Source organism: Gymnoscopelus braueri (genome assembly GCF_963280865.1).
Source record: "Gymnoscopelus braueri genome assembly, contig: SCAFFOLD_55, whole genome shotgun sequence".
NCBI classification, from domain to species: domain Eukaryota; kingdom Metazoa; phylum Chordata; class Actinopteri; order Myctophiformes; family Myctophidae; genus Gymnoscopelus; species Gymnoscopelus braueri.
Window position 1 is genome coordinate 170,001 of NW_027660884.1, and position 15,000 is coordinate 185,000.

At 44.2% G+C, this 15,000-nt stretch overlaps 1 protein-coding gene across 1 annotated transcript in view; it reads left to right on the forward strand.

The window, feature by feature from the left end:
• LOC308081091 (coiled-coil domain-containing protein 40-like) overlaps nucleotides 1-15,000 on the forward strand; it is a gene marked incomplete at both ends in the record, with an annotated part of 27,627 nt that overhangs the window by 743 nt on the left and 11,884 nt on the right. Inside the window, 9 exons of the mRNA XM_080457488.1 lie at nucleotides 238-321; nucleotides 477-696; nucleotides 3,228-3,385; nucleotides 8,462-8,584; nucleotides 9,124-9,245; nucleotides 9,614-9,857; nucleotides 10,832-11,014; nucleotides 14,480-14,574; nucleotides 14,699-14,750. Of these exons, the coding sequence (XP_080313614.1) occupies nucleotides 238-321; nucleotides 477-696; nucleotides 3,228-3,385; nucleotides 8,462-8,584; nucleotides 9,124-9,245; nucleotides 9,614-9,857; nucleotides 10,832-11,014; nucleotides 14,480-14,574; nucleotides 14,699-14,750 (1,281 nt within the window). The remainder of the gene's footprint in view (nucleotides 1-237; nucleotides 322-476; nucleotides 697-3,227; nucleotides 3,386-8,461; nucleotides 8,585-9,123; nucleotides 9,246-9,613; nucleotides 9,858-10,831; nucleotides 11,015-14,479; nucleotides 14,575-14,698; nucleotides 14,751-15,000) is intronic.

A 15,000-nucleotide genomic window follows, 5' to 3' on the forward strand; every position in this document is an offset into this window, starting at 1 on the left:
GTCTGTCTGTCTGTCTGTCTGTCTGTCTGTCTGTCTGTCTGTCTGTCTGTCTGTCTGTCTGTCTGTCTGTCTGTCTGTCTGTCTGTCTGTCTGTCAGTAGCGTGTCTTCCATCATGTATGTTCATGTTGATGAAGGCTCAGACATAGTGTGTAAAATGCACTTCACTGAGAGGATGTGTTTTCTCCTTTGTTATCATTACTTGTCTTTATGACAACAACATGTATTTCCATCTCCAGCCTCTGGTCAGCAGGTACCAGACAGCCTTAAAGAAACATCTCAGCCAGCAGCTGGACAGACTGGAGGAGGAGCTGAAGGAGAAGGTGGGATCTTCTGACACTTATATAATAATGATAATAATATTAATATAGTCTAGTATAATAATAATAATATTTTAACCTGTGGGCCGCATTAAGTGAAGGTGGGGGCGGCAGGTGGCCACATTGTATGTATTATATGGTTCCTCTGCTGTGTGTAGATGGCCGTGGACAAAGCGGAGGCGCTCCACAGGGAGCAGCTGGGTGAGCGTCTGTACGGCGTTCAGGAGCAGCTGAACAGATCCCAGGTCAGCGTGGAGCGGCAGCACGAGGCGGCGGCGCTGGCTGCACGGCACCGCAGGCAGACCCAGGACCAGCTGCTAGACGCCAGGAAGGCGTTTGACCAAACTGCCTCCCAGGCGGCCAAGGAGAGGAGCCACGGTACGACCACCTAGCAACCTTTAAAACATTACAAGACGTTATCATTAGTTTTGATTCCATTTTCAATAGTAGTTCACCCCAAAAATGTCTTATTTTCTGTCAGTTCCACCCCATGAAGCCTTGAATTCATGGAGATTTGTTCTGTTTTTGTGGCATTCATGAGACAATCATTTGATGACTCATATAGAGTCTCCTAATGAGTCTCCTAATGAGTCTCCTATTGACCCATGACCCGGTCATCAAATGATTGGCTCAGGAATGAATAAATACTCCTTTAAGGAGGGATTGCTATAGTTTACTTTAGCTTTGATTTTGTGGAAAGCTATAGTTTTAGTTTTTATTTAGAGACGTCCGATAATATCGTCAAAAAAGCCAATGTCGACGTCCCTATTAGAATTTCTTTATTGTAATTCAGAGCATTTGTCGAGGGAGAGACAAAACGTATTGGATCAAATTGTTTCTGCCACACGGCGTACGGCCAGTCTTTTGAGCAGGAGCTCATGCACAGATGTGTTTTACTATCTGACTGATTCAATACTTTATTTAGAAAGACATGGTAAAAGTACATGGAAGTACAATTCACGATTGAACCAATATCTCACATATCGATCAAAAACAACCCTCAAACACCTCGAAACAAAGCTTACAAAAGTGTCGAAATTTAGAAGCAGCGTCTGCTGAAGGAGCGCTAAAACGGTGAAACGCGCCGGTGAAGCAAACAGTGTTTCTGTGAGGTTTGAATTAACATAGGAATGACCCTGTTTGTATTAACATAGGAATGACCCTGGCTGGATGCATATAATGGTCCGTTGTACGACCTGCTAAATCCTGATTAAAGTTAGCTGTAAGATGTTCTGAACATTTCCTAAGAGAACGTTTAGATTCATCAACTCAATTACAGAGGTGGCGTCTGCAAGGTAAAACAATGTCATTTACTATTTAAACATGTTTCCTACTATTTATGCCATACATGGGCAACTGGCGGCCCGGGGTCCACATGCGGCCCCCACCTTCACTTAATGCGGCCCACAGGTTAATATCAGAATAATGATATATTATTGATTTCAGCTGTTATGATTCTAAACATGCAAACATGACCCGCTTTAATTACTTCACTCTATATTAGTAGCTTAATGACTTTTTTTTATGTTCAATGTATTTGTATTTAAGTTAAAAAAGTTAACATAAGTATAACTAAATGCATTTGAAATTATATAAAAATGTTACTTTTCAGGATTTCAATTAAAAACTAGCAAAAATAGCAGATCTACAGGCTCAAAGGCTCACTGCGATGCGTTTTGAGCTTGTAGATCTGCTATATCGTCATTCCTGTGTCACACAAGAGTGTGACACACTAGAATGACGAAGTATGGCATTCATTTACGAAACAAAGTTAAAATACGGAGATAAGAGGACTGCCTGACAGTAATATACAATGTGTCCCTCTGGAGTGAGTGTGTAAATATAGTGGTCCTCTACATCAGTGGTTTTCAACCTTTTTCATGCCAAGGACCCCTAAATTGATATACAGTTGCCCGCGGACCCCCATTTGAAAGTGTTTTGTGCCAGGGACCCCCCAGAAGCAAAGATATGAGTTAATCTTTGCTTTAAAAAAATATAAATATTCAAAGATATGCACGCTTTTTCAAGGTTTTTCAAAAATAGCAGATCTACAAGCTCATAGCGCGGCACTCGGTGCCGCGCTATGAGCTTGTAGATCTGCTATTTTTGAACAGCCCAAAGCTAAGTGGTTAAAAATGATTGTGACGCTCCGTTAACTCATTTAGCTGGGGACCCCCTGGTACTCCCTCAAGGACCACTGGTGGTCCCCGGACCACTGGTTGAAAACCACTGCTCTACATCATCAGAGTTACATCCATAGATATATATAAAGGCTAGATGACTCACCCGCGCTGCTGGCCAATGGAGTACGACGTTGCCACATGGCGGCCATCTTGAAACAGTCATTCATAACATTATGTCTATGGTGCATATACTTTAAAATAACCATAGCGTGCTCAATTTTCATCCGATTTTCAAACGGTTTGGTGTTTTCTAAACACCAAATATGTAATAAAATTATAAAATTATAAAATAAAATAAAAAATAAAAAAACATGATTATAATTATAAGTATGCAGTATCATAACTACATATTTGGTGTTTACAACACACCAAACCGTTTGAAAATCGGATGAAAATTGAGCACGCTATGGTTATTTCAAAGTATATGCACCATAGACATAATGTTATGAATGACTGTTTCAAGATGGCCGCGGTTGAGCTACGCTTGCTCCGTCCCCTTGAGCCATCTAGCCTTTATATATATCTATGGTTACATCACCCTGATGTATGCTCTCATAAACCTATAAGTCAAATGAATCAGTCATTATTACAGTGTGAAGTGACGTCATTAGAATGTGTACCACCAGTCCAACACATCACCACTATACTTACATCACTGTTTATGCCTCCTGTTGTTGTCCGTGGTGTCCTTTAAATGAAGAGCACTGATTGGTCCTTTCTCCACAGTGTCACAGCTGCGGGCCGAGATGGACAACCTGATTCGTCGGCTGCTCTACATGCAGCAGGTCAACGCTGACGTCCAATCAGATGTCAGCGCCATGCGGAACGCCACGCGTAAAGCCCAGCAGGACAAGAGCCAGGCTGCAGGACACAAACACAGACAGGTAGGTCTATACACAGACAGACAGGTAGGTCTATACACAGACAGGTAGGTCTATACACAGACAGGTAGGTCTATACACAGACAGACAGGTAGGTTTATACACAGACAGGTAGGTCTATACACAGACAGGTAGGTCTAAACACAGACAGGTAGGTCTATACACAGACAGGTAGGTCTAAACACAGACAGGTAGGTCTATACACAGACAGGTAGGTCTATACACAGACAGGTAGGTCTATACACAGACAGACAGGTAGGTCTATACACAGACAGGTGGGTCTATACACAGACAGACAGGTAGGTCTATACACAGACAGGTAGGTCTATACACAGACAGGTAGGTCTATACACAGACAGGTAGGTCTATACACAGACAGGTAGGTCTATACACAGACAGGTAGGTCTAAACACAGACAGACAGGTAGGTCTATACACAGACAGGTAGGTCTAAACACAGACAGACAGGTCTATACACAGACAGGTAGGTCTATACACAGACAGACAGGTAGGTCTATACACAGACAGGTAGGTCTAAACACAGACAGACAGGTCTATACACAGACAGGTAGGTCTATACACAGACAGACAGGTAGGTCTATACACAGACAGACAGGTAGGTCTATACACAGACAGACAGGTAGGTCTATACACAGACAGACAGGTAGGTCTATACACAGACAGGTAGGTCTATACACAGACAGGTAGGTCTATACACAGACAGGTAGGTCTATACACAGACAGACAGGTAGGTCTATACACAGACAGACAGGTAGGTCTATACACAGACAGGTAGGTCTATACACAGACAGGTAGGTCTATACACAGACAGGTAGGTCTATACACAGACAGGTAGGTCTAAACACAGACAGGTAGGTCTAAACACAGACAGACAGGTAGGTCTATACACAGACAGGTAGGTCTAAACACAGACAGACAGGTAGGTCTATACACAGACAGACAGGTAGGTCTATACACAGACAGACAGGTAGGTCTATACACAGACAGGTAGGTCTATACACAGACAGGTAGGTCTATACACAGACAGACAGGTAGGTCTATACACAGTTAGGTAGGTCTATACACAGACAGACAGGTAGGTTTATACACAGACAGGTAGGTCTATACACAGACAGGTAGGTCTAAACACAGACAGGTAGGTCTAAACACAGACAGGTAGGTCTATACACAGACAGGTAGGTCTATACACAGACAGGTAGGTCTATACACAGACAGACAGGTAGGTCTATACACAGACAGGTGGGTCTATACACAGACAGACAGGTAGGTCTATACACAGACAGGTAGGTCTATACACAGACAGGTAGGTCTAAACACAGACAGACAGGTAGGTCTATACACAGACAGGTAGGTCTAAACACAGACAGACAGGTCTATACACAGACAGGTAGGTCTATACACAGACAGACAGGTAGGTCTATACACAGACAGGTAGGTCTAAACACAGACAGACAGGTCTATACACAGACAGGTAGGTCTATACACAGACAGACAGGTAGGTCTATACACAGACAGACAGGTAGGTCTATACACAGACAGACAGGTAGGTCTATACACAGACAGGTAGGTCTATACACAGACAGGTAGGTCTATACACAGACAGGTAGGTCTATACACAGACAGGTAGGTCTATACACAGACAGACAGGTAGGTCTATACACAGACAGGTAGGTCTATACACAGACAGGTAGGTCTATACACAGACAGGTAGGTCTATACACAGACAGGTAGGTCTAAACACAGACAGGTAGGTCTAAACACAGACAGACAGGTAGGTCTATACACAGACAGGTAGGTCTAAACACAGACAGACAGGTAGGTCTATACACAGACAGACAGGTAGGTCTATACACAGACAGGTAGGTCTAAACACAGACAGGTAGGTCTATACACAGACAGACAGGTAGGTCTATACACAGACAGGTAGGTCTATACACAGACAGGTAGGTCTATACACAGACAGACAGGTAGGTCTATACACAGACAGGTAGGTCTATACACAGACAGACAGGTAGGTCTAAACACAGACAGGTAGGTCTATACACAGACAGACAGGTAGGTCTATACACAGACAGGTAGGTCTAAACACAGACAGGTAGGTCTATACACAGACAGACAGGTAGGTCTATACACAGACAGACAGGTAGGTCTATACACAGACAGGTAGGTCTATACACAGACAGGTAGGTCTAAACACAGACAGGTAGGTCTATACACAGACAGGTAGGTCTAAACACAGACAGGTAGGTCTAAACACAGACAGACAGGTAGGTCTATACACAGACAGGTAGGTCTAAACACAGACAGACAGGTAGGTCTATACACAGACAGACAGGTAGGTCTATACACAGACAGGTAGGTCTAAACACAGACAGGTAGGTCTATACACAGACAGACAGGTAGGTCTATACACAGACAGGTAGGTCTATACACAGACAGGTGGGTCTATACACAGACAGACAGGTAGGTCTATACACAGACAGGTAGGTCTATACACAGACAGGTAGGTCTATACACAGACAGGTAGGTCTAAACACAGACAGGTAGGTCTAAACACAGACAGGTAGGTCTATACACAGACAGGTAGGTCTATACACAGACAGGTAGGTCTATACACAGACAGGTAGGTCTATACACAGACAGGTAGGTCTATACACAGACAGGTAGGTCTATACACAGACAGGTAGGTCTAAACACAGACAGACAGGTAGGTCTATACACAGACAGGTAGGTCTAAACACAGACAGACAGGTCTATACACAGACAGGTAGGTCTATACACAGACAGACAGGTAGGTCTATACACAGACAGACAGGTAGGTCTATACACAGACAGACAGGTAGGTCTATACACAGACAGACAGGTAGGTCTATACACAGACAGACAGGTAGGTCTATACACAGACAGGTAGGTCTATACACAGACAGGTAGGTCTATACACAGACAGGTAGGTCTATACACAGACAGGTAGGTCTATACACAGACAGGTAGGTCTATACACAGACAGACAGGTAGGTCTATACACAGACAGACAGGTAGGTCTATACACAGACAGGTAGGTCTATACACAGACAGGTAGGTCTATACACAGACAGGTAGGTCTATACACAGACAGACAGGTAGGTCTAAACACAGACAGGTAGGTCTATACACAGACAGACAGGTAGGTCTATACACAGACAGGTAGGTCTATACACAGACAGGTAGGTCTAAACACAGACAGGTAGGTCTATACACAGACAGGTAGGTCTAAACACAGACAGGTAGGTCTAAACACAGACAGACAGGTAGGTCTATACACAGACAGGTAGGTCTAAACACAGACAGACAGGTAGGTCTATACACAGACAGACAGGTAGGTCTATACACAGACAGGTAGGTCTAAACACAGACAGGTAGGTCTATACACAGACAGACAGGTAGGTCTATACACAGACAGGTAGGTCTATACACAGACAGGTAGGTCTATACACAGACAGACAGGTAGGTCTATACACAGACAGGTAGGTCTATACACAGACAGACAGGTAGGTCTAAACACAGACAGGTAGGTCTATACACAGACAGACAGGTAGGTCTATACACAGACAGGTAGGTCTAAACACAGACAGGTAGGTCTATACACAGACAGACAGGTAGGTCTATACACAGACAGACAGGTAGGTCTATACACAGACAGGTAGGTCTATACACAGACAGGTAGGTCTAAACACAGACAGGTAGGTCTATACACAGACAGGTAGGTCTAAACACAGACAGGTAGGTCTAAACACAGACAGACAGGTAGGTCTATACACAGACAGGTAGGTCTAAACACAGACAGACAGGTAGGTCTATACACAGACAGACAGGTAGGTCTATACACAGACAGGTAGGTCTAAACACAGACAGGTAGGTCTATACACAGACAGACAGGTAGGTCTATACACAGACAGGTAGGTCTAAACACAGACAGGTAGGTCTATACACAGACAGACAGGTAGGTCTAAACACAGACAGGTAGGTCTATACACAGACAGACAGGTAGGTCTAAACACAGACAGGTAGGTAGGTCTATACACAGACAGACAGGTAGGTCTATACACAGACAGGTAGGTCTATACACAGACAGGTAGGTCTATACACAGACAGGTAGGTCTATACACAGACAGGTAGGTCTAAACACAGACAGGTAGGTCTATACACAGACAGACAGGTAGGTCTAAACACAGACAGGTAGGTCTATACACAGACAGACAGGTAGGTCTATACACAGACAGGTAGGTCTAAACACAGACAGGTAGGTCTATACACAGACAGACAGGTAGGTCTAAACACAGACAGGTAGGTCTATACACAGACAGACAGGTAGGTCTATACACAGACAGACAGGTAGGTCTATACACAGACAGACAGGTAGGTCTAAACACAGACAGGTAGGTCTAAACACAGACAGGTAGGTCTATACACAGACAGACAGGTAGGTCTAAACACAGACAGGTAGGTCTATACACAGACAGACAGGTAGGTCTAAACACAGACAGGTAGGTCTAAACACAGACAGGTAGGTCTATACACAGACAGACAGGTAGGTCTAAACACAGACAGGTAGGTCTATACACAGACAGGTAGGTCTAAACACAGACAGACAGGTCTATACACAGACAGGTAGGTCTAAACACAGACAGGTAGGTCTATACACAGACAGACAGGTAGGTCTAAACACAGACAGGTAGGTCTAAACACAGACAGGTAGGTCTATACACAGACAGGTAGGTCTAAACACAGACAGACAGGTCTATACACAGACAGGTAGGTCTATACACAGACAGGTAGGTTTATACACAGACAGGTAGAGGGATGGGATGCATTTTAACACCACAGTGACCACTTTTACATTGCATCTTATGGGTGGGTTCATTTGGTGCCGGTTCTTATCAGTGTGTATTCATGACAGACAGACAGACAGACAGACAGACAGACAGACAGACAGACAGACAGACAGACAGACAGACAGACAGACAGACAGACAGACAGACAGACAGACAGAGTGTGTAGTAAATGTGTGTGTGTTCATCAGGATGTGTATGTAGAGCGTGTGACCAGAGATCTGGACAGACTGACAGAGCAGATTGATGTTTATGAAGATCAACTCAGAACACAAGAAGAAGAAACACATGCTGCTACAGAGGCTCTGACTGAGGTATGACATCACACTGTGACATCACACTATGACACTATGACATCACACTGTGACATCACACTACGACACTATGACATCACACACAGTAGTTAGTGGAAAACTTTTGTTGAAAACAGCATTAAAAGATTGGATAAAGGCTTGATATGCACCATTCACATCAGGTTGTGTGTACACATTATTCCAGGATATGTCTTCAAGTCGATTTTTTAATATTACCATATTTATTTCATTATATTTCCAATTGTGTCGTCACACTGTTTATTTTCCTCGTCAAGCAGAGAAAATGTGAAAATGGTCTGAAATGGAGACGCCCTGGAGCACTTTATTTATTAATTTGTTAGAATATGATCTATTAATGTAGCAGACTTGTCGGTCACTCTGCTTGCTTTATGGATCATGGATAAAAGTAGCTTCAACGTAAACATATATAATATTAATGAACATCTTATATGTCAAACAGGCTCAGAGGGAGGTGGATCAGATGGAACGTAAACATATATAATATTAATAAACAGTATTGTACATATTAATGTTAACAGGCTCAGATGGAGGTGGATTCTCTCCAGATGGAACGTAAACAGCTGCTGCAGCAGTGGAACAGCAGCCTGATGGACATGAAACAACAAGATACAACCTTCACCTCCATGCAGGAGGCCCTACGGTGAGGAAACCTTACAGTTAGGAAGCCCTATGGTGAGGAAACCTTACAGTTAGGAAGCCCTATGGTGAGGAAACCTTACAGTTATGAAGCCCTACGGTGAAGAAACCTTAGATAGGAAGCCCTACGGTGAGGAAACCTTCACCTTCATGCAGGAGGCCCTAAGGTGAGGCAACCTTACAGTTAGGAATCCCTACGGTGAGGAAACCTTACAGTTAGGAAGCCCTACGGTGAGGAAACTTTACAGTTAGGAAGCCCTACGGTGAGGAAACCTTCACCTCCATGTAGGAGGCCCAACAGTGAGGAAAACTTAAAATTCGTTCCCGTTTTAAAGGGTTAATTATAATATTTCTAATGTTTCTTTCCTCCAGCGTTGCCCACCACCAGGTGGTGCTGTTGGACTGGGAGATCGAAGGCTTCAACAAATCGGTGATCAAAGAGCAGGAGAGGAACGAGCTTCTCACCGCGCAGCTGAGGAGAGCCCAGCTCCACGGCGCCACCTCCAGGCGGCTGATAGATCACAGCCAGGGCCAACAGGACGCCCTGCAGGCCAACTACAGCACCTACGCCCGCGCCCTGCAGGAGACAGAGGGCGCCCTCCGCCGGCTCAATGTGGTACTGCAGCCTCTCCTACTAATAACCTTTCATTTCATTCCAACCTTTATTTAAACCATTAAGATGCACATTCTACAAAATGCCTCTAAATCAGTAGTTCTCAAACTGTTTTCATGTCGAGGACCCCCAAAAGGTGTATGTGGCCGTGGACACCTCCCCCCCCCCCCCCATCTGAACATGTTTTGTGCCGGGGACCCCCAGAAGAGAAGATTTGTGTTCAAAAATACAATGACCTTACAACATTTGATTCTGTGTCAACAAATATTTAATCATATTATACTATATTTAATAAATACTATTTTTGCAGTTTTCAAATATTTTCTTTGACACAGAATCAATGTTTTATGGTCATGATTCACCAGGAGCCTGGATGGCTTTGTTCCAGGCTTAAAATAATTCATATAATGCAGTGATGCTGTTATAAATCTGTGGGCAGAGTGATAAACTGCATGTGTTTTGTCCAGATGACTGAATGAATGATGGTTTCTCATGGTTTTGTCCAGATGACTGAATGAATGAATGATGGTTTCTAATGGTTTTGTCCAGATGACTGAATGAATGATGGTTTCTCATGGTTTTGTCCAGATGACTGAATGAATGATGGTTTCTCATGGTTTTGTCCAGATGACTGAATGAATGAATGATGGTTTCTCATGGTTTTGTCCAGATGACTGAATGAATGATGGTTTCTCATGGTTTTGTCCAGATGACTGAATGAATGATGGTTTCTCATGGTTTTGTCCAGATGACTGAATGAATGAATGATGGTTTCTCATGGTTTTGTCCAGATGACTGAATGAATGAACGATGGTTTCTAATGGTTTTGTCCAGATGACTGAATGAATGAATGATGGTTTCTCATGGTTTTGTCCAGATGACTGAATGAATGATGGTTTCTCATGGTTTTGTCCAGATGACTGAATGAATGAACGATGGTTTCTAATGGTTTTGTCTTGTCACGTCCATCGCTGTAGGAAAGTGCGTCACAGGGGGCGGAGCTTGGCGGCCTGACCAATCAGCTGCAGCAGCAGAGCAGCGTGTGTGTGGATCTGACCAATAGCATCATGGAGCTGATCCAACAGGAAGTCACTCACCACAAGGAGGCTCAGCACAACAAGCAGCTCCGAAACAAGATGGCCGCCCTCCACAAGGACAAGGTAGTTGCAAGGATTGATTGATTGAATATTTTATATATGTAGATAAATACGTAGATACATTTGTTTGTTTTCTTCTTCTTTAAAATGTGGGTGGGCAGAAAAAACTAATGGGTGGGCCCAGGCCTACCTATGCCCACCCGTGGCTACGCCCCTGCTACAAGCTCTATTCTGCTATATAGATCTGCTATTCTCAAATGGCCGAAATATATACAGGGCTGAAGTGGTTAATGTATGTATATGTAACTAGTTTTCAAATAATTGTAGTGGAGTAAAAATACAATATTTGGATCAGAGATGTAGTGGAGTAGCAGTAAAAGTATTGGAAATTGGAAATACTCAAGTACAAATACCTCAAAATTGTACTTAGTTACTTTCCACCACTGTAAACCTGTGATATAACAGTAAAGCTGTCTCTGTCCTCTGAGACGTCTCTGTGATATAACACTCTGTCCTCTGAGACGTCTCTGTGTTATAACACTGTGTCCTCTGAGACGTCTCTGTGTTATAACACTCTGTCCTCTGAGACGTCTCTGTGTTATAACACTCTGTCCTCTGAGACGTCTCTGTGTCATAACACTCTGTCCTCTGAGACGTCTCTGTGATATAACACTCTGTCCTCTGAGACGTCTCTGTGTTATAACACTCTGTCCTCTGAGACGTCTCTGTGTTATAACACTCTGTCCTCTCAGACGTCTCTGTGTTATAACACTCTGTCCTCTTAGACGTCTCTGTGATATAACACTCTGTCCTCTGAGACGTCTCTGTGTTATAACACTCTGTCCTCTGAGACGTCTCTGTGATATAACACTCTGTCCTCTCAGACGTCTCTGTGTTATAACACTCTGTCCTCTTAGACGTCTCTGTGATATAACACTCTGTCCTCTGAGACGTCTCTGTGATATAACACTCTGTCCTCTGAGACGTCTCTGTGATATAACACTCTGTCCTCTGAGACGTCTCTGTGATATAACACTCTGTCCTCTGAGACGTCTCAGTGATATAACACTCTGTCCTCTGAGACGTCTCTGTGTTATAACACTCTGTCCTCTGAGACGTCTCTGTGATATAACACTCTGTCGTCCTCTGAGACGTCTCTGTGTTATAACACTCTGTCCTCTGAGACGTCTCAGTGATATAACACTCTGTCCTCTGAGACTTCTCTGTGTTATAACACTCTGTCCTCTGAGACGTCTCTGTGATATAACACTCTGTCCTCTGAGACGTCTCTGTGTTATAACACTCTGTCCTCTGAGACGTCTCTGTGTTATAACACTCTGTCCTCTGAGACGTCTCTGTGATATAACACTCTGTCCTCTGAGACGTCTCTGTGTTATAACGCTCTGTCCTCTGAGACGTCTCTGTGATATAACGCTCTGTCCTCTGAGACGTCTCTGTGATATAACGCTCTGTCCTCTGAGACGTCTCTGTGTTATAACGCTCTGTCCTCTGAGACGTCTCTGTGTTATAACGCTCTGTCCTCTGAGACGTCTCTGTGATATAACGCTCTGTCCTCTGAGACGTCTCTGTGATATAACGCTCTGTCCTCTGAGACGTCTCTGTGATATAACGCTCTGTCCTCTGAGACGTCTCTGTGATATAACGCTCTGTCCTCTGAGACGTCTCTGTGATATAACGCTCTGTCCTCTGAGACGTCTCTGTGTTATAACGCTCTGTCCTCTGAGACGTCTCTGTGTTATAACGCTCTGTCCTCTGAGACGTCTCTGTGATATAACGCTCTGTCCTCTGAGACGTCTCTGTGATATAACGCTCTGTCCTCTGAGACGTCTCTGTGATATAACGCTCTGTCCTCTGAGACGTCTCTGTGATATAACGCTCTGTCCTCTGAGACGTCTCTGTGATATAACGCTCTGTCCTCTGAGACGTCTCTGTGATATAACGCTCTGTCCTCTGAGACGTCTCTGTGATATAACGCTCTGTCCTCTGAGACGTCTCTGTGATATAACGCTCTGTCCTCTCAGACGTCTCTGTGATATAACGCTCTGTCCTCTGAGACGTCTCTGTGATATAACACTCTGTCCTCTGAGACGTCTCTGTGATATAACACTCTGTCCTCTGAGACGTCTCTGTGATATAACACTCTGTCCTCTGAGACGTCTCTGTGTTATAACACTCTGTCCTCTGAGACGTCTCTGTGATATAACGCTCTGTCCTCTGAGACGTCTCTGTGATATAACGCTCTGTCCTCTGAGACGTCTCTGTGATATAACGCTCTGTCCTCTGAGACGTCTCTGTGATATAACGCTCTGTCCTCTGAGACGTCTCTGTGATATAACGCTCTGTCCTCTGAGACGTCTCTGTGTTATAACGCTCTGTCCTCTGAGACGTCTCTGTGATATAACGCTCTGTCCTCTGAGACGTCTCTGTGTTATAACGCTCTGTCCTCTGAGACGTCTCTGTGATATAACGCTCTGTCCTCTGAGACGTCTCTGTGATATAACACTCTGTCCTCTGAGACGTCTCTGTGATATAACACCCTGTCCTCTGAGACGTCTCTGTGATATAACACCCTGTCCTCTGAGACGTCTCTGTGATATAACACCCTGTCCTCTGAGACGTCTCTGTGATATAACACTCTGTCCTCTGAGACGTCTCTGTGATATAACACTCTGTCCTCTGAGACGTCTCTGTGATATAACGCTCTGTCCTCTGAGACGTCTCTGTGATATAACACTCTGTCCTCTGAGACGTCTCTGTGATATAACGCTCTGTCCTCTGAGACGTCTCTGTGATATAACGCTCTGTCCTCTGAGACGTCTCTGTGATATAACGCTCTGTCCTCTGAGACGTCTCTGTGATATAACGCTCTGTCCTCTGAGACGTCTCTGTGATATAACGCTCTGTCCTCTGAGACGTCTCTGTGATATAACGCTCTGTCCTCTGAGACGTCTCTGTGATATAACGCTCTGTCCTCTGAGACGTCTCTGTGTTATAACGCTCTGTCCTCTGAGACGTCTCTGTGTTATAACGCTCTGTCCTCTGAGACGTCTCTGTGTTATAACACTCTGTCCTCTGAGACGTCTCTGTGATATAACACTCTGTCCTCTCAGACGTCTCTGTGTTATAACACTCTGTCCTCTCAGACGTCTCAGTGATATAACAGTAAAGCTGTCCCTGTCCTCTCAGACATCTCCTCTGTGATATAACAGTAAAGCTGTCCTCTGTCCTCTAAGACGTCTCAGTGATATAACACTCTGTCCTCTCAGACGTCTCAGTGATATAACACTCTGTCCTCTGAGACGTCTCAGTGATATAACACTCTGTCCTCTGAGACGTCTCAGTGATATAACAGTAAAGCTGTCCTCTGTCCTCTCAGACGTCTCAGTGATATAACAGTAAAGCTGTCCTCTGTCCTCTGAGACGTCTCAGTGATATAACAGTAAAGCTGTCCCTGTCCTCTCAGACGTCTCTGTGATATAACAGTAAAGCTGTCCTCTGTCCTCTCAGACGTCTCAGTGGTATAACAGTAAAGCTGTCCTCTGTCCTCTCAGACGTCTCAGTGATATAACAGTAAAGCTGTCCCTGTCCTCTCAGACGTCTCTGTGATATAACAGTAAAGCTGTCCTCTGTCCTCTCAGACGTCTCAGTGATATAACAGTAAAGCTGTCCTCTGTCCTCTCAGACGTCTCTGTGATATAACAGTAAAGCTGTCCTCTGTCCTCTCAGACGTCTCAGTGATATAACAGTAAAGCTGTCCTCTGTCCTCTCAGACGTCTCAGTGATATAACACTCTGTCCTCTCAGACGTCTCAGTGATATAACACTCTGTCCTCTGAGACGTCTCAGTGATATAACACTCTGTCCTCTGAGACGTCTCAGTGATATAACACTCTGTCCTCTCAGACGTCTCAGTGATATAACACTCTGTCCTCTCAGACGTCTCTGTGATATAACAGTAAAGCTGTCCTCTGTCCTCTCAGACGTCTCAGTGATATAACAGTAAAGCTGTCCTCTGTCCTCTCAGACGTC